The 27,093-nt window shown below is 54.1% G+C and overlaps 5 protein-coding genes across 5 annotated transcripts; 1 reads left to right on the top strand and 4 right to left on the bottom strand.

The window, feature by feature from the left end:
- Positions 1–1,868: 1,868 nt before the first annotated feature.
- On the bottom strand, positions 1,869–7,223 carry J4E87_010786 (uncharacterized protein; the record flags this gene model as incomplete). The annotated part of the gene is made up of 8 exons (XM_049382357.1): positions 1,869–4,598; positions 4,689–4,922; positions 4,974–5,045; positions 5,096–5,399; positions 5,470–5,591; positions 5,641–5,732; positions 5,797–6,713; positions 6,766–7,223. The coding sequence occupies 8 exons, from the start codon at positions 7,221–7,223 to the stop codon at positions 1,869–1,871; spliced, it is 4,929 nt and encodes a 1,642-aa protein (XP_049227912.1).
- Positions 7,224–8,339: 1,116 nt separating this feature from the next.
- Positions 8,340–9,811, bottom strand: J4E87_010785 (uncharacterized protein; the record flags this gene model as incomplete). The annotated part of the gene is made up of 4 exons (XM_049382356.1): positions 8,340–8,597; positions 8,647–9,010; positions 9,059–9,551; positions 9,655–9,811. 4 exons carry the CDS (start codon positions 9,809–9,811, stop codon positions 8,340–8,342), a joined length of 1,272 nt encoding a protein of 423 aa, XP_049227911.1.
- A 633-nt stretch (positions 9,812–10,444) lies between these two features.
- J4E87_010784 (uncharacterized protein) lies at positions 10,445–12,332 on the top strand (the record flags this gene model as incomplete). The annotated part of the gene is made up of 2 exons (XM_049382355.1): positions 10,445–10,680; positions 10,730–12,332. The coding sequence occupies 2 exons, from the start codon at positions 10,445–10,447 to the stop codon at positions 12,330–12,332; spliced, it is 1,839 nt and encodes a 612-aa protein (XP_049227910.1).
- Positions 12,333–13,642: 1,310 nt separating this feature from the next.
- J4E87_010783 (uncharacterized protein) lies at positions 13,643–18,853 on the bottom strand (the record flags this gene model as incomplete). Its single annotated transcript, XM_049382354.1, has 4 exons — positions 13,643–17,843; positions 17,901–18,212; positions 18,264–18,387; positions 18,589–18,853. The coding sequence occupies 4 exons, from the start codon at positions 18,851–18,853 to the stop codon at positions 13,643–13,645; spliced, it is 4,902 nt and encodes a 1,633-aa protein (XP_049227909.1).
- Positions 18,854–22,280: 3,427 nt separating this feature from the next.
- On the bottom strand, positions 22,281–22,727 carry J4E87_010782 (uncharacterized protein; the record flags this gene model as incomplete). The annotated part of the gene is made up of 1 exon (XM_049382353.1): positions 22,281–22,727. One exon carries the CDS (start codon positions 22,725–22,727, stop codon positions 22,281–22,283), a length of 447 nt encoding a protein of 148 aa, XP_049227908.1.
- Positions 22,728–27,093: the final 4,366 nt, after the last annotated feature.

The following is a 27,093-nucleotide window of genomic DNA, read 5'->3' as shown; positions in this document are numbered from 1 at the left end:
GGAGTATGGTATCCATCTTGTCAATATCGCGAGCGAAGATACATTGCGTATCGAAGCGACTGACGATCAGTGAACCCATCGCATCAATCACGAATGGCATAAACTTACTCGAAAGTCGGCACCATTCCTTCGAGTGACAGACGCCCTGTAGAAAGGCGCAGTGCGAACAAGCCATTCACAAATGCCGGGCGACGCCCGCTTCCCGTAGCTACTATACTTTAGGGTCGAATCCTCCGCTGAGACTTTGACTTACTATCAGATCCAAGGGTAAAGTCCAACCACGGGTATGACGCAAGACCCGCTGCACTCCCGCTGCTACTGCCAGCCGGTGATTGATAGCCGTCTCCGCGGGGGTTGAACGGTGCTGGGTAGTCTATGGCTTCAGTCGGCTCTTCACGTCCAATGAAGGAACTCAACTTCAGCATCCCGACCAGAGTACAACCTTCGCTCAACAATCTCGTGATGCATGGAGCGGTCAATTCCGCTCGCTCCGAAACTGCATAGTACGGTCGGCTGCAGAGTGAAGTTTTCAAGCCAGCGACGGAGTACATGTCTTTTACTGCGAATCTCATGCCGCTCAGTCGGCAGTCCGATCCTTGCTCAATCAAACTGAGTGCACTCGCTCGTGACGGTATGGCAACGCTAAGCGTCTGATATCGGTCGCTACACAGCCGCAAATTCTCAAATCTGCTTGTTACGCCGTTAGTACTTTAACTTTTAGAATGCGGAGCAGATCTCACTTTTCTTCTTCACCTGGACGAATAGCAGCCACAAAAGCACCATTGGTATCATCGTACAGTCTAGCCACCTTCCAGAGGTCGTTACCATGCAGCAAGTGAGGACCGGTCTCAATGTCACAGCCACTCTGCAAGGTTGCAAACGTGAGAGTCTGAAGCCCTCGAGCGTTCAGCGCGGCTGCGACCCCGACGTCCAGTTCTGGACTTGAGCGGCGGTGAGATACGACCACAACATGTCGCAGAAAGCTTGAGCTGGTCACATCGTCTTTGGCCTGGACTTCTTCCAATTGCTGTATGATCTGCGCGTAATCCAGAGGCTGTGACGCTGGGATCTTCAAGAGAAAGCATGGCTGTAACTGCGCATCCTTTGGAGGCGGTACATTCTCGAAAGTCAATCGCCAATGTTTCTGGGACCAAATGGTGTACGATATCGTGTCGAACGTCAAGTTGGTACTGACGGGACGGAGCTTTTGCGTTTGAGCTGTGTGTAAGAGAGCCTCCCACACTTGGAAGTCCATGCTGATAGCGCGCGCTTTCGATGCTGATGCGCCCATTGTATATTTTGCATGTAGGGAGGTAATAGCCTGGTTAGATATGGTAAGAGAGGGTTTGTTGGGCGTAGGTGGGCTGTATAATAACCCGAATTCCCAAGTCACGGATCCGCTTCACCCACCCAACGGGCTGGTCCCGTCATCAGCCGTGTGACAAACTCTACAAATGAGTCTTTACCCCCCTTGGGCAAGTCCAAGGGCGAGTAGGGTCGTGAGTGCCAGACAATCATGTTTGTCGTTATATTCTACATAGCAAACACATGTCACACGATCCACCCCGCGCGCCAACACACGTCACTCAATAACTTGTCTCTCCGTCACGGTTTTGTTTCTATTGAATGAGCTTTTTTTCTCGGTTCTTTCGTCAGGGAAAAGAGGCGTGGCTGGTGATATGCCGGACTGAAGAGTGGCGTCGAGCCTGTTCAATGCACATCATTCGTACGATCCTCCAAGTGACCGTGATCAGCTCACCATCCTGAGGTGTAAGGATCTCTTTGAGATCAGACAGTTGAAATCGTGTTGAACAACAAATTCATTGCGGTGCGAAAGTAGGTCATTAATGCGCATAGAAAGCCAAGGCCTAACTCCTGCGAAACCAACCCTTCTTCTTCAATGTCCCACCCAAGTACTCCACAACTTCACGATGCTTCTTCGCCTGCGCATGATCCAACGGGGTCTTGCCCTGACGATCCTGTACATTCATCGTAGCCCCATATTCCAGCAGCCCACTGACCATTACAGTACTCCCCAGCTTCGCAGCTTCATGTAGCGGCGTCGACCCAGAGTAGTCCTCTGCATTGACGTTTGCGCCTTCTTCGATCAATCTGTCGAGTATATGGAGCATGTGATCGACATGTGTATACACAAGCACGTGTAAAATACTGCGGCCTGTGAGATCAGTGCGATGCATGTCCTCTTTCGCTTCGTAGTCTTCAAGGAGTATGCTCACTATATCGACGTAGCCCATTTGAACTGCGTAGAATAGCGCGCATGTCATGCCGTTAGCACGTGAGTGTACGTCTGCACCGCGATCAAGGAGAAGAGTGATGATGCCGTAGTTGCCGCCTTCAAGCGCCATAGCTAGCGGTTTCGCGCCAGCTTTCCCGATGGCTTCGATGTTGGCTCCCGCATCTAGGAGCGCAATGACAGCGAATGTCTGATTCAGCGAGATAGCTAGATGGAGTGGTGTGTTTGCGTCCTCATTTGCCAGTTCTGTGTCGGCCCCATGCGCTAACAGCATCGGTATATGCCAGCCTAGGAGATCGAAGCTTGTGACTGCATCGTGGAGTAGTGTGTTCCGACCGTATACGGACTGGTCATTGACATTTGCGCCTACTGACAAGAGCTGTCGAAGCGATAGCGCGTTTCCGAACCAGAGCGCGTATCTAAGAGGGGTGAAATCCGCTTTGGCTGCGAACATCGCTTGACGAGGCACGTCAAGCCATGCGCCACGTTGAATTAGTACCATGGCTAAACGAACGTCTCGTGTTCGAGCAGCTATGTGAAGGCCAGTGCACCCACTCTTGTCTGTCGTATTGGCCGATGCTCCGCAGTCTAGCAGAATTTCCACAATCTTGTAGACATAAGGCGTAGTGGCGTTGTTGCTGATGACCCATTTAAGGGCCTTTTCCGGCTCATTTCGATATGACTTCTTTCCCTTGAACCCAGCTTGGGCAAGGCAGGCCAAGGCCTGGGCGGTGATGTCCTGTGGTGATCGGTCTGTGTCGTCCTCAATGATGTACTCATCGATGATATAGTCGTAATAGCTATGGTCTGGATACGGAGGTAGCGGTGCGCCAGCGAAGTCATCGCCGTAGGGTAGCGAAGGAGGATTCGTGAACGGCCCCGGTGGGCTGATTTCAGCGATGCAGTCTTCACAGTCGCAAGATGGAAACTGAATGCACGGCTCTCGGTCCTCATTCAGGGCACGCTCCCCTTCACAAGACCGACACATGCACGAACTCAGACATGACATGATGTAGTCCACATCGCTCAACGTCTTGAGCGAGAGACGTACCAAATGATAGGTGCACGTGCAATCCGCCAGATCGGGGACGAGATCGTCGACTTTGCGGACTGCCTGGAACAAACGACAGAGATCACACGTGCAACCAGTGGGCTCTGGTTGACGGGCGAGGGAAATTGTGCTCTGATACGGTGGCGGTGGCGGAGAAAGTCCGGGTTCGTCTGATTCATACTCTCGTAGTAAATCAGCTATCTCCAGGTTGCCAATCTTTTCGCTAATCGTCAGTGGTGTGTTGCCAGACAGGTCTTCGACATTTGCGTCAGCACCAGCCGCCAACATACTCAGGATGAACTCAGTAGGCGCGTCATGATAGCAAGCCAGATGCAGTGATGTTTCACAACAATCGTCCTTGGCATTGATATCTGCAGCGCCAAGGTAGCGGAGCAAAATTTGGTAAGTCGCAAAGCTTCGTCGATGGATTGCAACATGGAAAGCGGTCTGGCCTCGAAAGTTCGTGATTGTCGCATTGGCACCTTTCTTGATTAAGTACTTCGTAATACCAGCTCTGTTCCTGTTCGCCGAATAATGCAATGCGGTCTGATTGAACACATCGCGTTGATGGATGATCTTTGAATCCACAAAGAGGGCTTGCTCAATCACATCGCGTGCGAGAGAGTCATTGCGGAAGTTGCTGGCGACAAGCATAACGTTGGCCCCATATTTGTTCAGCGCCTCTGCCACGATCAGACCGGTGATTTCATCTCTCCAGTTTGGATTCTTCTCCCTCAGAAGGGCCAAGTGATATTCGAATGCGCCGTCATCGGCTGCGAACGCTTCCGCAAGACTGATGGCAGTAGAAGAGTCTTCTTCGTTGGTGGGTTCGGCGGCCTTTGGTATATGCACGAATCGCAAGTGAGCGGCTTCGTGCTCATGATCGGTACGTTTGACTGTGCGATCCCTGGCTATGTGTTTCGCTTTCGTTGCCTGCACCTCCGGTATGTCGGCGCGAGCTTTGTCCAAATCGCTGGCCTTTTCCATACTAGCCCTTGTCGGTCTTGGGTAGCTTTCCTCGGTCACCGCTGCAGGTGTAGCGCAGAAGGGTACATTTGCATTATTCCCGACGTTGAGCCATATAGGGTGCGACTGACCGACACCTTCCGCGGAATGATGGCCGAGGTAATCCGGTACATGGGACGGCGTATACACTGTCTTTTCGATACTTGCGGGAGGAGCCTGAAGCGTCACGTCACTTCCGATGGATGTTGTGGTAGTGTTGTTGATGACGGTGGGTGCATCCGACATGCCATCACTCAGCACGGCCGTCTGGAAGATCTCATCTTCTGACTGCGAGCCTGCCCAAGATGTTGTGTCACTTCCGTCCCCCGACAAACCCTCGCTTGCACAACATGGACCGCTGTAATGGATTTCTCTTACTTGTTCCTTTGTTATCATCGTTTGGAGATCTTGAGCTGTGAGTCTCAGCTTAGGAACACTGGCGGTCATGTTGCTAGTCCATTGTAACAAGGGCTGATCAGTCGTTGATCCATTCGACAGCTCGGCTATCCAACTCTGGATTGCTTCTGGGTTCTGCCAATAGTTTGTTGACAGTGTTCCTGTGGCTTGGAAGAATTCAGCTTTCGACCGCAGTTGTCTGTTGGTAAGAACAGTCTAGAAGAGTCAGCAATGTCAAATTATACGTACAAGCAACTTTTAACTCACAGCGATTTCCAGATAAATACATCCCAGGGACCATACATCTGAGGCGGTATTACGGGGTTGCAGCATGCCAACCTGAGATAATGTCAACGAAGAGTCGGGTCATAATGCGTAGCTGAACTCACTTCGGGTGCGATGTATGCCGGTGTATAAGCTTCAGGCTGACCCATCGTAGTCTCTCGTTGCGCCTCAGTCCAATCTAAGGCGAGTCCAAAGTCCGCTATATACACTTGCTCGCCTTTGATCAGGATGTTGGAGGGTTTGAGATCTTTATGGCGGCATTTGTTGTCGTGAAGATAGACCAGAGCGGAGCACAAGCATCCCACGAAGCCCCGAAGGACGACATAGTCTTGTGTAGTCCATGCATCTCGGGCCAGATATTGTTGCAGATCGAGATCGGCTACTGGTTCCATGATGATACCAATGTATCTTCGATCGGTGTATGAACTGACACATTACTCGTTAGCGACGTATTGTATCTCGGCTTGCCCAAACTCACCCTAGGAGCTTCACCAGATGATGGTGCGACAGTCGCTTGAGGTTATGGACCTCGTTCTCGAATGAGAGCAGCTTCTTGCGGTCCTTTGAAAATGTGCCGCTCCTTCGATCGATGCGTTTTAACTGTTGCTGATGAGTCAACACTCTAGCAAAACACATCACAAGTCCTTACAGCGTATTCGATCAAATCAATTCTGCTTTCGACACGATGGACAATGCTGAAGCCGCCTTTCCCAAGCTGCTCCTTAATGACAAAATAAGAATCTGCACCTTTGTCTGGCGAAGGTCAGCACCTGAGCAGCGAACGGTGTACAGAAGTGTAGCTTACCAAGGTGATGATGACGACCTCCTTGTACCAGATCGACTGATCTTGAGCTGAGTACAAACCGTTGTTCCCGAAGAAAGTTTTGCCTGGAAGCAGCAGATTTGAGACTGGAAGTAAGGTCGACTTCAGTGAAAGGGAAGTGAATGTCCTTGAACCCTTCGACAATGAGCATGTTCATCGCTCGCACTTCCTTGATCATGCGGAGCACGAGATATAGTCTGGGTCGTACACTCCAGTCATGCTTTCCAAGCATTGCGAGTAGTTCCCCGAGCGCCAGAATTGTCTCGTCGTTGTATGGCTTCTCGGTACCCATACGTTGAGTGGACGCGGTCGATAAAAGTGACAGAACTCTCTCCTCGAAGTCTTCAGCATCTATCTGTAGACCATTTGTAGTCATGTCTGAAAGACGGGTGGCAGGTAGCACTGGTGAGGCTGACTTGTTCGTGTCCGGGCTCAAGGCGTTTACTCGCGGGATTGTCGATGGGGTCGGGGTGGCCGGCATGCTTGCAACGCGTTTCTCCGCTCTTGGGGTGGTTGGAGTTGATGGTACCTTCGAGGCTGGGCTTTGGTCAATTGGCGGGCGAAATCCTGCAGGCGGCTTTTGGTGATCCTTCCAGGCCCTTCGCGGTGGTACAGGAGGGCGGGTCCTGTCAACCATAGGACGTGAGCTCTGCGTCTCCTCGAGTATAGACGTAATCTGGTCGAGTCGCATTGTGGCTCGGCGTCGGACCTTTGCAGATCTATGCTGGAGCTCTCGCATTTCATCCAGCATTACTGTCTGCTCTTTGTCACCTGGCGCCGCTAGCCGTTCGTTTAGCAATTTTCCGATTTGCTCCAAGGCCACCTCGAGTCTGCTGATTTGAGCTTTCAGGCTTGCGGCATCGAGAGCATCACGTTCAGCAACCTGCATTTGCTTGCAGCTGGGATAATTCGTCAGTCATTGCCTTCATTGTTCAAAAGGGGACGACATACGTTGAGACAACCGTAAACGCCAACTGAATTGAGCTCTTATGATCCTGGAAGTTGCGCTTGATGTGTTGGAGGTCATCCGAGCGTCTATCAAGCTTGAACTGAAGCACGCCCTGCCTTAGGCGGCCCGTAGCCCCTGAGATATCGAGATCGTAGATGAAATTGCTGAGTCTTTGGGCCTCGCGCTCGCAGCTTTGAAGAGCTCGTTGGAGACATTCTAGCAAGTTGACCTGCGACGCGCCTTGCACTTCTTCCACCGCAGCGACGAAGCTCGGGGTGCTGAGAACGCGATGTATGTTGTCGATCAGGTCGCAAACAGCCTCTGAGTCGGCTCGGAGTTCATCAAGAGTCTGATGAATGCTGCCTCCGTTGGAGTACGCATCCTTCAACTGTTGAACTGCTGGACGGAGAATCTGTATGACCGTCAATGCGAGGCCAACGATGCTGATCGGGTCCGCCATGTGAGGCAATTGAGCACGAAAGATGACAAGGATTTGGTCAAGAAAGACATCAAGGCTACGTTCCAACAAAAGGTCTGGTGCACTACTTATCCTGTGGTGCACAGCCCCGCAACCGAGCAACGCATCGAAATTGAATCCGTAGCCATGCGTCTCAAGCCCATTTTTAGGCACGATATCAAAGAAGCCAGGCTGAGTTAGTCTATTGGTAAGGAATCAAACTTGACTGCAGATGTAAAGCGCTTCAACACTAGCGGCGGCAATGTCAAGAAGAAGGGGGCCGAGACCGAGTGGTAAGGAGGGCTGCTCGCGGAGATGATTGCCCAAAGAACGCATCCTCTCTTCAGCTCTCTGACAAAAAGGCTTGCCAAGAGTTATCGAGACGGACATGCAGGAAGGCTACCGATAAGAGATTGGGGGCTGATGACAAGGCTGAACGAGAGCCGCCTTCTTGAGGGACAAACCCACCCCCTCACTGACTAGGTTTTTCCGCTCCAAACGACAGCCTGAGTGTTCTCCATGCTTTCGCAATCAGGGCCTGCAAAGAATATAGGACCCAGTCAAATGGAATTTTCGGAGCACCTGTAAGCCGTTGGGTTAACGTTGACCTTTTGAGTACCTCCTGCGTGACTAAAGATGAGTCCTTTAGGATTTACACGTTACATACTGAACGGGATGGATTGATCAGTGTTTTTACATCGCAAGCCAAACTCAATGCGGGAGTCTTACATGTTCAGATGCATCAGGCCACCTCTGCGCTCGGCCCGGCAGTGGCGAGCAATTGCACGTGAAAGCTCCCGAGGTCCACATGATGTGTCGCGTAAGCAGCCACCAAAAGCAGGCCGTGGTATCAGGTAGGCTGTATAATGACCCGACTGCCCCGGAGGAGAAATAACGCATGCGAAACGTATTGGTACCATTGTACTACCTCAAAATTTCATCAACGCGATATCGTACAAGCCATGTCAAGGCAAAGATTGTATACATGCCATTCGTTCGTTCATCTCCCAGGGGTATTCAATTCTCCGCTTCTCATCGTATCGTAAGATTGCATATACACAGCAGCCGACAACATCACTCTCCTCCGGTCCATGGACACAACATCGGTATACGCGTCTTCTACAAGAAGTATTCTCCGCGACCTCCACGACCCGCGGGGACGGCGCGCTTATGATCTGGAACCGCAGAGAAGATTTGGAACTCGGGCTTGAGGTCCTCGCCTAGGTTCATGATGGAGGCGACGTTTCCGCAGCGGTAGCAGTAGTTGGGTGCGGACCAAACGGTGACAACGTCTTTGTCTTTGAAGTGGTATTTGTAGCCTTCGTTGACTAATTGATGGGCGCGTGCGATGAGTTGGAGACCGTTTACGTGGTTGAACTGCAACAGTCAGCGATGGGGTAATGGGGGAAGGAAGATGAATGCATACCTCTGAAGACACCTTGTCTCCAAAAAGCCAGCCGGCTCCTCGGGGTGAGACAGCCCACGTGTCGACATCTTCCGGATCACTCCATACGAGATCACAGAAGGCTCCCTCGTGAGGGATTTCTTGGGCTCGCGCAACAACGCGGATCTGGTCTAGTGTTCTGATTTCCGGACTTAGACCGCCGTGTACGCAGAGCACCTTTCCGTCGACGATAGCGGCTAGGGCAAGGAAATCGAAGACTTGGCAGCAGGCCTTCCATACCGAAGCGTTGCCGTATTTGGTCTGACATTCCTCGTAGAAACCGTAGACTTGGGTGATTTGTCTCGACTCGTGGTTTCCGCGGACGAGAGTGACGCGGTCAGGGAATCTATTTCAATTAGTACCGTTAATGTAGTTCTGTGTGCAGTTGACCTACTTCGCCTTCAAGCACATGAGAAGGGTAAAGGTCTCCAGACTGAAGTATCCTCGGTCGACAAAGTCACCCAAGAAGATGAAGTTCTGCTGGCCATTTCCACCCACTGTGTTCTTGGTAGAGTCTGCGTCCGATGCCGAGCCAAGACTCCGCCTGTCGTGAACGCTCCTGCTTCGGCCGCGTTCCTCCTCCTCTTCGTCGTCGCCCTCTTCATCGCCATCGCCGCCAGGAGGACTTGTTGGCCCAGTGTAGTTGGGATCGCGCTGGAATCTTCTCTTCATCTTGCGCTTGACCTTGGGGTCTGTTATGCTGGTAGGAGGCTCGAGATCGGCGGGGTTGATTGTGCTTGGTAATGTGACTGGCGGTGCGAGGGGCGCGGCAGGGGAGTCGTTGGGCATGCCGCCAGCGACACGGAAGAGCTCGAGGAGATCGTAGAATTGGCCGTGGATATCTCCGCATACTGTGACGGGTGTTCGTACAGGTTGGATGTTGGATTCTGGTAGACGTAGGTTAGTCTTATATATGGATATAGATATCATGCCGCACAATAGGCATGCTTCTCCTCCCTTGCGTGGATCATGCGGCATTGTTTCACTCACCCTCCATCAGACATTCCTTGACAATTTCACATAGTCGCTTCATGTCGGCCTCGGGCAGGTACTTGCATTGCTTGGCCTGCTCCAGCCATTCATCCGGCCCTGCGCCCTTTGCGAGGCGCGCAGGCCCTGGCTGTGGTACGTCGCTATCTTTGCCCATCTTTCAGTCGTGCTCTGTCTCAGAATTGATAGGGAAAGCTCGATGCGGTGCGTTTAGGTCGGGATAGGCGACAATGGCGGCGGGAGGGAGGCGGGTCGTGTGCCGATGGGGGTGCTGAGGGAAGCGCTATAGGGTATCATGGGTCAGCGTGGCTCGCAGTGATAGTGTGCGCAGTCAGCGGCAATTCTCTGCGTCGTGGGCAGCTCGAGGTTCGGGTATTGAGGATATATCGGCGTGGTTGGAGGTGTAGTCGAGACGCGGGCGCCGGTGGGGCAGCTGCCGCCCCTCGGCGCTTGCCGTTGCGCCTGCCCTCGCCCACTGTCTCGTGAAGGCGCGCCTGTTGTCGCTGCGTCATTGCCGCAACTCTCACCAAAACAATCGCTGTGTCTGGTACTGCCTTCTCGAGTGATTCCTTCAATGTCCTCACCTACAAACCGGCGCCCCCTCCTCCATCTCACTTCCGCCCAGCGACGCGCGATAAATTCACCCGGCACAGGCTCCTGAGTACGACTACAACCACGGTATATACTATGTTTGTGTATTATAACAACCATCACTAACAGCTGACTATAGAGAAGAACTATCGATTCGAGCATACCGACTCAAGGCACAAACGAGCATCATCGCGCTACCATGGCCCCTCCGAATAACCCCAACGGCGTCCTGCCAGTCACACTTCTCCAGAAGAACGCCCCGGCCCAGTCACCTCGCGGGCCCAAAGCCGCCCAACCCCGCCTGAAGCTGATATGTCGGCGACTTCCTCCTGGTCTTACCAAGACCGAGTTCATAGAGGCTTTAGGCGACGAGTGGAAGCTTGGTGCTGGCAAGATCGATTGGATGAATTACAGAAAGGGCAAGATTTCTACTGAGTACACCTCACCTTCCTGTCTTTTAGAGACGGCCTATTGACCCCCTCAGTGCCGCCAAACCCTCCAAGCCAGCGCGCGCATACATCCACGTTACCAAGCAGGACCACGTCAAGGCCCTCGGCGACCACGTGCGCGCCATTACCTTCCACGATGCCACCAAGTCATGGCAGGACCCCGCCCTCGTCGGCCCGCCTACGCTCGAATACGCTCCGTACCCGAAGATGCCTGGTGGCCGCCGTAGGAACGACAACCGCCAGGGCACCATCGATCAGGATCAGGAATTCAAGGACTTCCTCGAGAGCCTCACCAACCCCATCACCAAGCCCCCGGCCGCCGACAATGAGGGTCAGAAGGAGAAGGTCAAAACCACTCCTCTGATCGAAGCGCTCCGCGAAAAGAAGGCTAACAGGGAGAAGCCGAGCGCAAAGGCAAATCGAGGTCGTGGAGAAGGCAAGGATGATGGTGAGAAGAAGATACTCGCCAAGCCAGGCAAAGAGAACGCCCTAAACTCGGGAGATAAGAATCGCCGCATAAGCAAGGCTGACAAGGCTCAAGCCTCTAAGGAGGCTGTCAAGATCCTTAACAAGGAAGCGTCATCCTCCAAACCTGCCTCAGCCTCGGCGGACAAGACCTCTGCCAGCCCAGCACCGGAGCGCAAGCGTGGTAACGTCGCACTCGCAAAGTCGATGCTGCAGCGTGACCTCGGTGTAGGACCTGTCCCAACTCGTCGACGTGGAACGAAGCGCGAGGTTGGTACGCCTGCGCCCGAGTCCAATGCGCAAGCAAAGGAGACCAAGGCAGTCGAGGAAAAGGCCAAAGAGTCGCCTGCTTCACAACCAGCAGCAGTAACTCCGGACAAGAATGCGCAGGCAAGCAGGAAGGAACGCCCGACTCGAGCAGAACGCCGCGCTTTCAAGGCCAATCAGGGCGACAAGCCCAACGACAAGGCTACTGCCAGCGATGTAAAGCTCCAGACGCCGTTGAAGACTCCTGCGCCGCAAATCTTGAAGAAGCCTCAGGCTCAGACTCCGACGGCTCCCAAGGGTCCAGCTGCTTCACGAGCTCCACCCACCGAGCCTGCCGCAGCCAGAAACAGCCCCGCTCCTACACAGTCGCACTCTACTCCAGCAAAGGCCGATGCGGGACCCGCCCAGGCGCACAACAATGCCCCCAAAGCAGCACCAGCTCAACCTGTGCCCGCACCCACGAGCAAGCAAGCGTTCCTGAAGCATGCCAATCCCAGCCAGGGTATCACCGAGCCCCTCATCGAAGAAGTCATGAAGACCTTTGGAGGTATTGACAAAGTCGAGATTGACAAGCGTAAGGGCTTCGCCTATGTCGACTTTGCCGAGCCGGATGGTCTCAAGAAAGCCATGGCCGCCAGCCCCATCAAGATCGCCCAAGGCGCTGTTCAGGTTCTTGAACGGAAAGAAAAGGTCGCCAGAGCTCCTCGCTTCAACGGTCCACCGACTGGGCCTGCTCGTGGCGGCGCTCGTGGCAACTTTGCACCTCGTGGAGGACGTGGTGGTCGTGGAGGTGCTAGAGGCGGCGCACATGCTGGTCCTGTTCCCGCTGCGGGTGCTGGCGATGCTGCCCCAGCTGCCGTTGCTCCCGCTCCTGCACCTGTCGCCAATACCAACACCGCTACGTGAACGGAACATGCATATCCACGTGACAGTGACGAGACATCAGCATTTCGACGACATCCTAACGAATACGGACGCCTTCTATACCGCAGTCCACACAACATAGATTGAGATGACATATCTCTGTGCTAGGTCTTCATCTTGCATAGCCTTACAATCATCGATATCGGGGACCTCAGCATATCGGATATGCACATGATGAGACATACGTTTGGTGCCACGGATCAGTTGACCAAGAGGCACGGCGATATGGTTTGGATGTATGCGATACCCCATCTACTACATGGATATGAGTACGAGGCGATGGGATGTACGTCGGGGGTCAGCATGACAGGAGGTTAGCGAAGTAGTGGATACATCAACAAGATGCATGTATCTATTCACTTGGTATTTCCTTCAACACTTATCCCGTGCAAGATGTAGAGAGTGGATAGAGTTAGATTAGACTGAACTAGGCTAAAGATGTCCTTATTAATCCTACTCTCATACCCTGACGATAAAAGAGTGTGTTAAAGAGAAAGAGCGAGCTTTTGGTGCCGTGAGGCGCTTATCTTTGGTATATTGAGTAGGAAACAACGCGCGCGGTAATCAGAGGCTGAGCAATTTCGTGGCAACAGTGATGTTGTATAGACATGGTGGTGGGGTTGAGTCGCTTTGGGCAAAAGTACGGTGCGAGAACGATAGCAGGGCAGAGCAGAGCAGAGCAGCAAAGGACAGACGTAGCAAGGCCAAGGTAAGCAAGAAAGCGCAATCATGAAGCATGTACATTAACGTTGAAGATGAAAGATTTCCAGCTCTTTTCCCCCGTTGTACCATAAACCACAGACCCCATCAGTCAATCCGCCTAATGCGAATTCTCTCTCCCTTTATCCTCATCCTCCGAATGCAATGCTAATACCCGCCCGCCTTGTTCAAAACACAAAACACAAAATGCCAAAGCTAACTACATACAAAAAAAAGGGTATCGACATAATCCGCCGCGAAGCGTTAGTGGGAAAAGATAAGGTAGTTTTCCCAGATCCAGGTCTTTGGCTTGAAGATACAAAACATGTGTGGACAACAAGATAAACTGAACTGCAACCCAACTCGCTAAATGATACTACGAGAACAAGAAAGGCAAGGATAAAAAGAGCAATGCGGTAATGACACGCTTGATGATGGTAAAAGATGCCAAAGGAGGTGGTGGAGAAGTAGATGTTGTTATCAACGGTCAAGGTTGCCAGGGAGAGTGTTGAAGATGCAAAGGTTTGTCGTTATAGTAGGCCGTCTCAGTTGTACATGGTATGTGAGGAAAAGGGTGATGAAGGCCTAAGAGCCTAGATCATGGGGGTGTTTTCGCCGCCCTGGTATACACCAGCTTGGAGAGTGTTGGGAGGCATATTGGCGCGGAGCTCCTTGGGGTTCCTGTAGAAAGGCTGACCGTTGTCCGGAGGAATGACTTGCTCCATGGGCTGGGGCATCGGTGGTGGCGGCGGAGGCGGAGGAGGAACCTGGTTGAAGTACGAGTCGTGGTGGTTGCCCGAGTCGCCAGGAGGGGATCTCGTGTTTGGTCCGCGGGGGAAGGAGAACTCTGGTACGCTCTCGTAGGGGGATCGCTCAGCGCGGGTCATAGTGATAGGTGGGGATTTGGCGCGCTGAGGCCCACGGCTGGTGCTACGCATGCGTTCAGTTACGCGCTTGAATGTCATACCCAGGTTTTCGCTCACACTGCCGCGTCCCCGACGGTGTGCATGTGGGGAGCCTGTAGCGGAAGGGTTGGTAGGTGACACTTCCATGGGCTTCTCGCCCGGGCTGTTGCTGTCGATGGCAATGTTGATCATACCGATGCCGTTGCCGTTGTGGCCACCAAGGTTTAGCGGTGGTGGTGGCGGAGGCGGTGGGGTTGCTAGGTGCTGGAGCTGAGACAGTAGAGGAGGGGCTCTGTCTTCTTCCTGGTCGATGATGATGACTTGGTTCTGACCCTCGTGAATCGTCTCGGCGATGCTTGCAGTGATGGGCGGCGGGCTATGGCGCTTGTAGTTGGTCTGAGGAAGGACATCGGGCATAGTGTTCTGGCGAGAGTGACCGCGAGATCCACCTACAGAGGGGCGTCTGCCCATCGGGAAGGTAGGCGAGTTGTAGGTGCTGGATGGGAGAATGTCCTGTGGAGGTGCCGACATGGACCTTGGAGGTGCAGTAGGCTGACCAAAAGTGGTTGCGGGAAGTAGAGGCCCAATGTCGTCTGTCTCTCCAGAGTGCGAGTCTTGGAATTGCATGTTGTCTGGGATACTTGGCACTGCTGGAATGTCATCCTCATCATTCGGGTCAGCAGTCATGTACCTGGGATGACGCATGGCACGAGGATTGGCGGGAAGACCAATTGGTACGGATGTCGTTGATGTTGGTCCTGCGCCGCCGATTCTTTTGGTCATCTCCGGGTCCGCTGTTTGGCTTCTCGTAATTGGATCGCGATACATCGACATTGAGTTTAGCATGTCATCAGTGTTCGACCGCTCGTGAGACACTGGTCGGAATGCGAGATCTCCAGGATGGGGAATGACTGGAGCGGATGGCCGGCGAGCCAAAGACAGTCTGCGCTCTTCCAACTCACGAGCGGCCAGGGCCCTCCTTGACAACGTGGTAGGGCGCATGCGCGACGCACCCGAACGCCCTGAAGTCAATGAATCAGGAGAAGCATCGCGACCGTAACCTCGTGTACGGCTAGATTCCCTCAGGAATGGCGTGGGCTTCCGGCTCACGGATCGGTCTCGTGGCGCGCGGCGCTCTTCGGAGGCTTCTCGACGGCTGCTCATAGCACTGTCAGAAGGCCGGCGGCTACTGCTGCGGTGTCGCTGGCGAGGGGGCTCATATCCAGCAAATCCTTCATCATCGTCGCGCTGCATGGGTTGAGGAGAGACGGGGGAGTGTTCTCCGCGCTGAGCGCTTCGTCCGCGACCCTCAGCTGCACGACGACTTGATGCGCGGCTAGCGCCTCTGCTTCGGGCCCGTACGGCACCTTCAGGAGATTCAGTGCGGCGAGTAGCTGCCTTGGACGAGGATCTTGTCTTGCTGACTCCCTGTCGTGCCCGGCTGCGTGCAGTGCGGGTGCTGGCAACAGATTCTGTGACAGCCGGAGAAGCAATGCTCATCTTGTAGAACCTCTCATCATCGAAATCTTCCGTGCTAGTTCCCATTTCCTTCTTCTGTGAAGAATAGATACCTGCGTCTTCAGGAGACATTGGCACAGGTGAGGACGGGGAACGCTTCCCTTGACGAATGTAGCGAACACCCGATCGTCCGCGGTTCTGTGACTCCTCACGAGTGCGACTACGGGTGCGCGCAGTGCGTGAAGCTGGCCTCTCTTCGTTTCTGGAGTTGGCACGGTTCTGAGAATAGTGGTTTGCTTCTTCCAGACTGCTGATGTACTGATCAATGCTGCGTGCCTTGGCGCTCTTGATGCTTGCGCCGGTGAGAGGTGGGCTGAGTCTGCTGTTGCTGTAGCCTGTCTCTGGGCCTGTTTCAACTACAGCGTCCGGCATGTCAAGGTGAAGCTCTTGAATGTTACGACTGCGTGAGCTGCCGCGAGACTCGGCACGTTTCTTCTCGAGAACATCGAACACTCCAGCTGCTGGGGAAGGTAGGTGATCGCTCGATTTTCCCGGGTTGAAAGTCGCTGCGGAAAGGACGAAATCTTTGGAGCCACTTGTTGCTCGGCGTGTCGAGAATGGTAAGGTCTCCGCTTCGCGGCCGATATTGTCAATGGCAGTTCTTGGATGAGACTCGTTACGCTGACCTCGATCCGGGATGGCCAACGAAGCAAGGACTTCGTTGTTAGTAGTCTTGCGGCCAGCGTCAGATCGCGAAGGAAAACGCTTCCTGCTGTATGAACCTGGTGTGGCAGTTCGTGCCGATGACGGCTCCCTGGAGGCGTCACGTGCAGCACGACCAAGCCATCCACCATGGCCTACAGCTGGGCTGATAGCTGATTCTGCGATAGGCGTGACACCGGCGTTCATGGGTGTCTTTTCGTCCTCTTCTCGGACGATCTGTCTGGGTTGAGGTCCGCGCGTGAAGTCCGTGACGAGCTTGAGTGAGGCCATCCTGGCCGCGACTCGGCTACTGCCAACACTGCCACTAGGAGGCGACAGAGGGGGGCTCATTTGTGAGCCAAGAAGCGCTTGCTTTTGGGCTGAGAAAACGGCATCCTGTGCGCGTGGTGAGAACCAAGGCTCTGTAGTTTCGAGACCCATGCAAGAGAAACATCGCACCGCCAGCTCCGCTCTGCCGTGTTGGACTGCATGCTCTCCCCATTTGCGGACTAGGAAAGATTGCCTCTGCCAGTCAGTTGGGAAGGTCAGGCATGTCAGTAGGATGGCCTCCATGTAATATTTCCGAGACACGTAGACCTCGATGGCGTCGTTGTATTCACCCAGTCCGAGGAAGATGGCCACGGCGGGGTGGATGTCGCCTTTCTCCAGGAGACGCTGAACGAAGGCTTCACCAACCTTCTTTTGCGAGCCTTGACCCATGTTGCTCAGAGCAAGCAACATCCAGTCAGACGAAGTCATTGACTCGGAACCAACCATGGAAGCCATGAGATCAGCGCCGAGGTCACCCAGCCATTTCGAAAGAAGGACAGCAGCGGCCGAACCGGGGGAATGACGTGCCAGTTCATCCTGCACTAGATCCTCAATGTCTTGGTCCCAACCAAACACAACCTTGAGCATGTTGAGTCGAAGATCGTCTGGGGTGCGATCTGGCCCAAGATCAGTGGGGCGGAAAGGTACGTCGCTCAGCCTCATTTTGGTGAACGGGAAGAGATCCATGTGTTGGTTCTTCTTGGATTCTTCCGGGCTTCGCAGAACCTCCTTGCGAAGAGCTGATGAGCCATACCGGGAAGAAGATGCAGCTGATGATATTGATCGAATGGAAACGCTTTCACGTGTTGAGGTGCCGGCAAGGGACGATGTGCCGGACGAGAAGATGGTACCGGAGCCGTTCGAGCTCTTCGATCTGGTGGACCTCTGCGACGCTGAGCCATGCGATGGTCTGTCATATCGGTAACGGGGAGCGCGGCCGCTGCCAGATGATCGGGAGCTCTGGGAACCTCGGCTGGATACGGGGCTGAGGGGACCAACACGATCGCGGCGCTCCTCTTCTAGCTGGTCCATCTCTTGGGCGATCTTCTGCAGCGGTGACATGGCGACACCTTCGTCCGCACTGCTTTCCGAGTCGGCAAGCATTAGTGGAAGCGACTTCGATGGGAGAGCAGTAAGCGGGGTCTCCATCTGCTTTTGCTGTTCGTCTAGAGAGCTTGGTGGAGATGGAGGCGTGTTGGCAGGCGCATGCTGAACGTTAGCGACCATGGTGGCAGGTCCATTGCTGGGGTTGATGTCGTATTGCTGGATGCTCGAGTTGCGTCCAATGGTGAAGAGGGTGGCAGTAGGACCGTAGTTGCAGATTGCAGCGATGCCATCAGTTGTCGGCACAGTTTCGTATGACACTCTCTTGGTGCGGACATCCCATGCGCAGGTTTGACTATATATCACGTGTTAGCGTGGAGGACGAATTGACAGCGCATGCCAAGACACATACCCTTCGGTGTACTGTATGATCCTGCCGTTCTTTGACCAGGCAAACCAGCAAGGTCCGGGCTCTCTCTGTTCCTTTTGGTTGAGCACACGGATTACACATGGGGCGTCACTGCCGTGCTGGGCCTTGGGAACACTCCATACTCGGAGGTCACCGTCTGATGTTTGGGCCGCCAGCATCTCGGACTTTTGCTTTGATGAAGAGCCATGCCAGGCAAGACCTGCAATAGGCGAAGGGTTTCTTGGGGTGGTGAGAGTGTGCAGGATGGTGAAGGATGGCTGCAGGGTGGCAATGAGGATTGAGCCATTGAGATACCTGCAGGTGTTAGCATTGATGCCCAATTCACTGGATGTCCCTTGTACGCACCCAATGGCGAATGTTCTGCAGTCTGAAGCTGGTGCGAGTGCGGTGATGGGGTCGAAGATGGTTCTGGCGGAGAGGTGTTCGGATGTGGAAGGCTCGAACAGGATGATGTTGCCCTGCGCGTTCCCTATGCACATGTTAGCACCCGAACAGGCAATGGCGACTGCCCGACTCCGTCACTCATCAAAAGCAACGTTTCCGTTCCTCATCCACGTCGCGACGCGAATCTGCTCATACGACGCAAATCTCGCCACCTCGTCGCCTGTGAACAAGTCCCACACAATTGCAGTCGAGCCGGCGTCGTACGAGACGACTAACCGGCCGGCACCTCTTTCGCTTGTTGTGTCGACTGATATCCACGATACATCTTCCCGATGCCTATCAAAGCGGCGCTCTATCGCCAGTGTGTCGTGGTGGAGGACCAGTATTACGTTGCGTTGCGCATAGAGCAGGAACGAGCCTGTTGCCGCACAGGGCTCGAATGCGAACTCATCTTGGCCCGGCGTCGGGGGTTTGAGCTTGACGTCTGTGGACCGAACCGAGTTGCTTTTGATGGAATTGGAATTCGCGCGCTGTCTTAGTCCAGTCGACATGGTGAGGGCTGGATCTATGGGTGGTCGTCAGTCGGGTCAGGTCCGCAAGGGCCCGCGAAGCGCATAACGTTGAAGACGATGGCGATTTGGGATAACGGGAGTACAATCAGGAGCTTGCACAAGAGCGAGTGTGAAACTGCAAGACGTCAGGGGAATCCAACTCACTGCAGAGAGCAAGAGCGCGCTAAACAGCAATGCGCTGACAGCTCCACGGCGTCTGGAGGAGGGTACCCTTTGGCCCCGCCCCGGTCTCTACAGGGATCAAAGTTGAGGCGGTTAAACAGAACTTGGGTACCGCTTTCGTCTTATGCGGCGGTACAACAACGTGCAGCTGAAGAGACAGACAAGCAAGCAAGCAGCGAGAAGGTAGGGAAAAAGCGACAACAGCGCAGGCGATGTGTGAGTTGAAGCGCGTGGACGCCCGCCTATCACTAACGGCGCTTAGAGCTCCAAAGCCCGACTGATACTCGCTCGAAATAGTACGAAAGGCATCGGTTGGTGCCGTCCAGCCAACGAGCAGCATACCCGGCAGCAAAAGGCGTTAACGGGCTGGGGTTGCGCAGCCTCATTCGCTCGCCAGCTGTGAAAGGTCGACATTGGACCTTCGGGGACTCGACGAACGAAGCAGACGCATGCTGCCATCCTGGAAGCCAAGTTGGTGACACCGCACGTTAATGGTTAGGTTCGCGCCGGCGTGCCTGCGTGGGTTTACAGACCAGCCTCTCAGAGGGCTGAACGGCACAGGGACGAAGACGCGGAAGACTGGGGTCGACAGAGTACACGAGATGGCCGCCCTCATTGGCCAGCACATGTGCCTACCGCACAATCATCACACTTTCGCGCTCGAAACCAGCGTATCAGATCGCGGTGCGGCCGCCTTGGACCGGCCCGTAAAGGATGATCCCTACGTGCTCAAATATGCGACATGCCTCGTCGACTCGATGCATATAACGACTCTCTGTTCTCGACGCTGCCATGACTCTTCTCAAAGTACGGTGACGGTAGCGCCATCACGACATGTTCACAATTTTCTCTCCTGCCGCTTGGCCAGCCGTTCGCATACTGCGCGGCCTTGACCGTGGCAGCTAGCGCATCGCGCCCAAGCTTTTTGCGCAACGCGCTCAACCCGCAACGCTCGGGAGCGGATATGTAAGTTGGTGGCACAAAGGTCACGGTCCCTGAACGACTATCCTGCACAAGCCATGGCCCGTCCCGGAAGAAACATCAACACCTCGCGCATGACGTGCGAGACCCCAGGAGATGGTAGTTCCGACTTCACATTCAAACCCAGCCGCTTGTATCGCGGGGTCATGGTAACGTCTTGCAATCCATGCCCGACTAATGTGTTGATACCTACATATACGGCCCAGGAACCACCACCCTCTGTCGTTGAACCAAGCACAAAGCATAACGTGCCGCTGCAGAGGCAGGAGACACAGAAGCACACGTCGCTAACCAAGCACAATCGATCTACTCCCGCCCCGTCAGCTTCAACCAAGTCAAAGCTCCGCCGATCTGGCATGCGAGCGTCGTTCCCCGGTCGTGATATATGCATGCCAGTTCATAGTAGCTACAAAACCCTCGTGTTTCCTCTCGGCATGAAGAAACAATTTAGCAAAGCTGCTTCAGGCCGTGTCATTAGCTCTCAACAGCGTCTTACACCGTTCGAGCTATACCCAACGGTATCGCAGAAACGGGGGTGGGTGTCATGAAGTTGGGCACACATTGCCTTAGTTGCGTGATGAATTATTCACACTCCTTTCCGCTTCAAGGCTTGCTCCAAGCGAAGCGCCCGACTAAGGATTCTCATCCCGGACTTCTCTACACCGTCTACCAGCCACACGCATTTCGCCCCTCTTTTTAGATGTACTGTGTACTCTGCCCCACGGCATTCGCAAGACTACAGCGGGGGACGCAAAATTACTGAATTGTCTCGCACAAATCGCGTGTCGTTCCTGGACAGCTTGCGTGCGGACTAATTTAGGTGAGGCAAGCATGCAGCTTATCAGCACTGCAGGTCCAGCCAGACTGTATGGTGATACAGCATGACCGATATGCGGATCCGTGCAAGAGAAGAATGTTCGTCCAGTACCGACGGATCCCGCGAGATTTGAAGCAAAGCTTAATTTAGGACATCTTCGCGATATATGGGAAATATTGACGATGAGGAAGGGAAGGATTCTGAGGCATGTTTCCAGGGAGCGCATAGTAAGGGATTGCCGAATTGGGACGGTAGGGCCTCCCAGCGACAACATTATACTCAGCATGCGAGACTCTGCAAAATGACGTTGCGTGTACAGCGCCCAACTGGTCGTTCTGCAATTTGCTTTTTCGTTCGCGACTCGAGCACACACAGGAGAGGGAAAGCGATATTCCACCACGGCTTCGGGTTCGCTGCATGATGCAGAAGAAACATGGTAGAACTACCGAAGCCCGCTCTGGGAGCGCCACACATCTCAACAATCACACACCAAAATTCAGCTAACGAAGCCCATCACATCCCCATCACATCGCTATCCTAGTTCAGGGCGGGCATCACGAAAAGCGCAATCTATGTGAACAGGGCAAGGATATGTTTCTTGTTGTCAAGGTAAGACGAACAGTAAAATTCAAATGGGGTATCTATCTAAACGATGGCTGGATGGTGGGGGTATCAATAAGGGAAAAACAGGCGAGAGAGCTTATCAGCCACAATAAGCCTCGCTCCTTTTGCGCACACAAGCGCGCATACATATTTCGCATTCCGATTTGCGGAAGCGGGGGGTATCGAGAGAAAGAAAGGCCAGGTCTGGCAAAAAAACGCCGCAGAACCTGCAAATGTGAAGATCCGTCACAATATCGCTCCTCCAATGCGATTATTCTGTCGCTCTCCAAAGGTGTTTGGAGTTCCTCCTCTTTCTGCGTGATCGCCAGGATCGGCGCAAGAACGCGGTCCAGACGTTTGTGCACACAAACGACGCTGGACGATGCAAGTGATGAGTGCGCGACCCCAGGGCCGTCTGTTGTGTGTGGTGGACACCGACGGTGGGGGCGTCCACGTTCACACCGTTGGCAAGCAACAGTGTGACTGGGGCTGACATGTGGGAGAGGGGAAGGTTGCATCCACCAGCTCCTGTAACATGTCGCGGTGTTTGAAGTAAGATGCGAGAACACATGCCATGTCAGATGGCTGAGGCGCGACACGCGGCAAACTCAGGTCCCGGTGAGGGATGCTGAGTGAGGCTGACTGTGGCAACTGACTGACTGCGAGCTCATGTGACTCACTCAGCCATGCCAGCGCGCTGCTGACGGGAGCCAACGCGCGCGCCTACAATGGTGACGTCGATGTTGTCAAGATAAGTTCTGACAACGCCGTTAGTCCTGCGACGCGATTCGATGCATGCGATTTAGACTTACAATAACACGAATGCTATCGGACAACGCTTGCTCATTCAACCTGCTCTGGTGACTCGGAGATGGGAGTCATGGGCTTGGAAGTGCGACGCTGCTTGCCACTGCTGCGGCGGCGCTCGCTCTTGGGCTTCTTGGGCGCGTACAGTGGTGGTAAGACGGGGAGTGCTGTTGCCATGGGGTACTGGCGCGGTGGAGCGGGCGCCTTGTCGAGGAACGGGCAGGCAAAGTCGTCGTCAAAGTCCTCACCAAAGAGGTCTGCGTCGCTGATGTAGGATGAGGGCGCGCTGCGGTGGTCCAGCGATGGGCCCGTAGGCCATGATGGGTAAGCACATGTTGAGCCGCGGGATGATGAGGAGCTGGTAGAGTAGTTGCTGTACAGCGACGATGTGGGTGAAGCCATGTTCCTGGGCGAGATGCTAATAGGCATCGACTTGGATGGCGAGGATGATGGTGAGGAGCCTGGAGAGGATTCGAAGTGCATGGTGGTGAGGATGTTGGTGGTGAGGGTGAATATTGGTATGTGTATAGCGTACGGGGTGGGTCGCTATTGTATATACACACTTGCGGGCACTTTCGGCACTACAAGATTGCAGTGTGTTTTCGTGGTTTTTTCGTCAGTCTAGTGTCGCGGCAACTGGACCGAGGTGCAGGGGCGGTTGATGATGTATGACGCCGATGTGGGTTTGGGGGCAGGTGGAAAAACAGGGTTACGGGTGCTACTCCGGTAGCGTCGGGCTGCGTCTCGGAAAGCGATGTGGGAGATTTGCGATCTTGGATCTAGCGATGCGACGGTGGGTGGGCGTTCGGGGGGCTCGATTAAATAAAAGCCACGGGGTTGCGCTGGTCAGGCGTTCGAGTCAGGCAGAAGCAATGGTCGTGTGTGCGTGTGTGTGTCTCGAATGAAGATCAGATGAAGGCCTGGCCGTGGGGAGGGTTCCATATATCCTCCGCCGTAAACAATCAACTCTCCACGCCTCGCTCCGGTCCGCATGAAACGCTTTTATTTGGCGCTTTATGATTTGCCTTTTGTTATGTGTCGGTGAGCGACCGCTCTTTGGAGGGGGTGCACTGTGGTTGGCGGAGCTTCCACGCAGCTCAGACCGCCCCTTCACAAAGGCTGCCATTTCTGGCTACCGCAGCCGTCAGCCCCGTATGCTCCGCTGCGCCTGTGAGTCCATCCCGGCTGTCGGGGCATGAAGACCGTGACATGGCAGCCCATCCTTCGCCCTATCGCCTGGCTATCGCTTGTCTGCGCTTGTATCGCTGGCCCTATCGACGTGCGCACATGCGAAATGCAACGATGACTCGTCCAGCAGGCAGAGTCTGCTGCCTGCTCTGCCAAACTCTCAAACCTGCCTCGTCATTTACACCTCACTCTAGAAACCTGGCCTGTTTAATCATCGACGCACGCCATCCAGAAAAAGACCTGAACAAGGGATGTGACAGTGACAGCGGTTACACACCCCACGACTCAATTCAAGCCACGCCCGTCTCCGCGAGGATAAGATTCATCGCATGCCCAGATGCAGTAAGCTTAGTGTCAGAGGATCATCTCGGGGATGGCATAGGGAGACCCTAGCTGCCCTCCCCACGCTTTCATCCGGCGGCTTCTGACATCCGCAAAAGGAAACCCAAACGCCTGCCCCGGATTGCTGTCCGCTTCTCCGTGCGTCTTGTGAAATGAATTATATCGATTGTTTTTTGCGCATGCTGCCCAAACAGTCATCTGGCTGTTTGACGCCCTGATTCAGGTGTCGCAAGTGGCCACCTGTCTTGCCTCCGTCCCTGCGCCGACCACACACAAGCAGATCCTCGCCGTTTCGAAACGAAACCACTCCACAAAGCTTCCCAAATTATAAAGAAAGGAAGTATGAACCCGCGGAACATGTCCTTCCCTTCGCATCGAGGTTTACCCGGTCAAGCTCATGGGGTGCATTAGTCGCCATCACATGCATCGCGCCGATCTCAGGGTCCTCCCCACTCGAGCCCTCCGAGACAATTTCTAGCCTGCGGGTCCCCTTCACAACTTCACCACCAGTAGCGTTCCATAGCCGGCAGTTACTCTGCGACGCGCGGAGCAAAGTAGCATTGCCACCAATTAATGTAGCGAGGTACATGCCGGCCCGGCATACAATGTACACTTTCACAACCGCCATTATCGCGCCGTGAGACGCCTCGAAGGAGTCATACTTGCAGCCGCTGCGGATCCGTCTTGCCCCCGAACAAAGTCCAGTAACTTTGTGCGACCTGAAGGCACGCATTTGGATCATGATAATGCGAGGAAACTCCAACGCTTACGGCTGACCTGCAGTGTGCGGGAGGCTGAGAAGAGATCTGTAATGTCCGTCGCATGCAGTGAGCACACCCTCCCGTTCGCATCGTTACTGCAACGGTATCCCCAAATAAGCCCTTTGTGCCTATGTATTCGCAAACACCATAAAGGAAACGGAGCACAAAGGTCAGCCCTGCCGGTTACATTGTTTGCGTCTGCGTTCGGCTGGATACAGCAATATAGCACCCTGCTTCATCTCCACGTTTTCGCGACCCGTTCAGCCTGCACACTCTGCCGGTAATCTGGGGTCGGGTGAAGAAAAGCGTCTGTGCTCGCTCAGGAAACTGGGGATCGTGAGAGTCCGTCCGCCTAGTGTGGAAGGTTCTTCCATTCTTCCATGCGCCGCCGTTCAAAAGGGCTCGTGCACGACTCCTCGCGTCGAGCAACACCCATATTGCCTTTGCCGAGGTTCCATTTCACCTTCACACCACGGTCACTTTCTCGCCGTGCTGACAGTTTGGTCACTTTGGCGACTCGGTCAGAAGGTCGGCCAGCTGTCCAGACCACGTTCCCGCTACTCCTAGCCCGCCAGCTATTGCTGCACAGAATGCGGGCGGGCGACCAAGCTCGGAAGGTTGTCAATAAACTTCAACTAACCGTCCAGGAGGGTTCCCCTGTTTGCAAGTGCGCATGCAAGGCACCACCTGGCTGTTTGCAAAACCTCGAGCACGACGCAGGGTCTGCCGACCCATGAAACAGCACCTGTTCATGACGACGTTTGTCCCACAACCAAGGCCGACAAAGCAACTGTGCCGCTGACCCCATCCTCGACCCCATACCAACCCCGTATCACTTGCCTTCATCAAGTCGCGATGCCATCACCAAACTTCAGAAATGACGTCGTCGGGCAGCAGAGCCGCACTACGTCGGCCACGGCGTTATTATTTCCTGCAGTCCTGCAAACACGAATCCATCGCCAAAAGTCTCTGCTGCGATATCCACATGCCAGTACGAAGTCAACAAATTCCATCTCGGTGAAACTGCACGTGAGTGGGCCGGTGGCATCATCGTGCTTATGGTGCGGCTACAGCCTTCGACTAGAAGCCCGTCATTCCTTTACATGGAAGGTCCGATGTGGATCCGAACGATAAGACGACTCAACTGGGTAAAAATCTCAGCGCTCCGAAGTGGAGTAACAAAACAAGTAACTCCGACATGTTTTCGTGAGACTGCAAACCCACGATTCATGGGTGCTGGCGAAAACCGGCCGGGTGCTGTGGCTGTGGAGCAGGTGTTGTCGCTTCAGCTCATGCAACAATACCGTGCAGTGGCGGTGAGTGGATCCATGGTGAAGAAATCAATACGGCCGCGGTTTGAGCGGTACGAACGGTTCAAGCGAAGAAAACACAGATTCCAGGGCTTGCACTATTACTTCGCTATCGAACGCGCAAGTCCAGCAGTCCAGAGCCATCTTGCAAACACTACCAGACTCCTTGCACTTTCCTCTTTGGGAAGTGCAACCGGCAGTAGCTGTTTGGCAGGAATGAAATGTACCATGGGAATCTCGCAGCCTAGACCGCCGTTGCGATCAGCCATCGCCCTGCATCGAGCCTGCATGTCACTAGGTACTCGACAGGCAGGTAAGGTGGCTTCTATCAGAGATCATCCGTGGTTGTAGAGTACACAGTGTTTAGTCGCTTTCGGTTGGAATTCTTCCGTTTAGAGATGAGGGGAGAAATTCCGGTGGCTGATGTTGAGCGGAGAATTACCTGCAGCATGGAGAGTGGACGCGGGGACGCACATGCTAGAACGATGCGAGATCACTTGTCGGATTGTCGACACGTGGAAGGCGGAAATACTGATACGTACTCAGAAACATCTTGTTGCAGCGGGAGCTGTGGGAGTGACTTCTCGCGTTGGCGCTGCAGTAGGCCATGCGACTATATCGATCTGGCAGGCGCGACTGGATGCAACACGATAGTCATATCGTCGCACTCATACTGCGACAGGCAAATCTAATTAATCCTGGATCTCGCCATGTTTGATGCTAATTGCGACATGCGTTAGGCATTCGTTACACAAATGCAGATCCCACGATGGAGGGGTAAGCATCTGCGAAACCACTTTCTCACAAACGCACAGTCACCACCCAGCATGCCAGGCAATCCACCACTCAGCCTTACAACCCCAGCAACTTGCACACCATAAGGCTTACACAGCGTCCTTCTAGCCCACCGTAACAAAATCCAACAACACCAGATCGAGCTTGTGAACAAAGGAAACCCTCAAAGCGGTGACTCACCGCCTGGATACCGCGTCCCAACACCGCTCACCTCCATCTTGTGCTTCATGCAGTGCGACACCTGAATGCAAGTATGCCGATCCTTCGACTTCCGTAGTCGGAGTCGGTATGCATCTGTCAGATAAACAGCATACTTGCAAGAAAGCAGGGCTATGAGATGGGTGAGCCCTACAAGACGCCCTGGCCCTTTGCTCTTCTACGTCCTTCATCGGCGACGTCCTCCAGCGTGAAGCAAGTTTGTAGCCTGTTTGCCCTGGTCGACATGAAATCCGC

This window comes from Alternaria ethzedia, assembly GCF_023757985.1.
Source record: "Alternaria ethzedia strain BMP 0044 chromosome Unknown scaffold_56, whole genome shotgun sequence".
Taxonomy (NCBI): Eukaryota; Fungi; Ascomycota; class Dothideomycetes; order Pleosporales; family Pleosporaceae; genus Alternaria; species Alternaria ethzedia.
The sequence above is the reverse complement of the archived record's forward strand: the minus strand, read 5'-3'. Positions and strand labels throughout refer to the sequence as shown.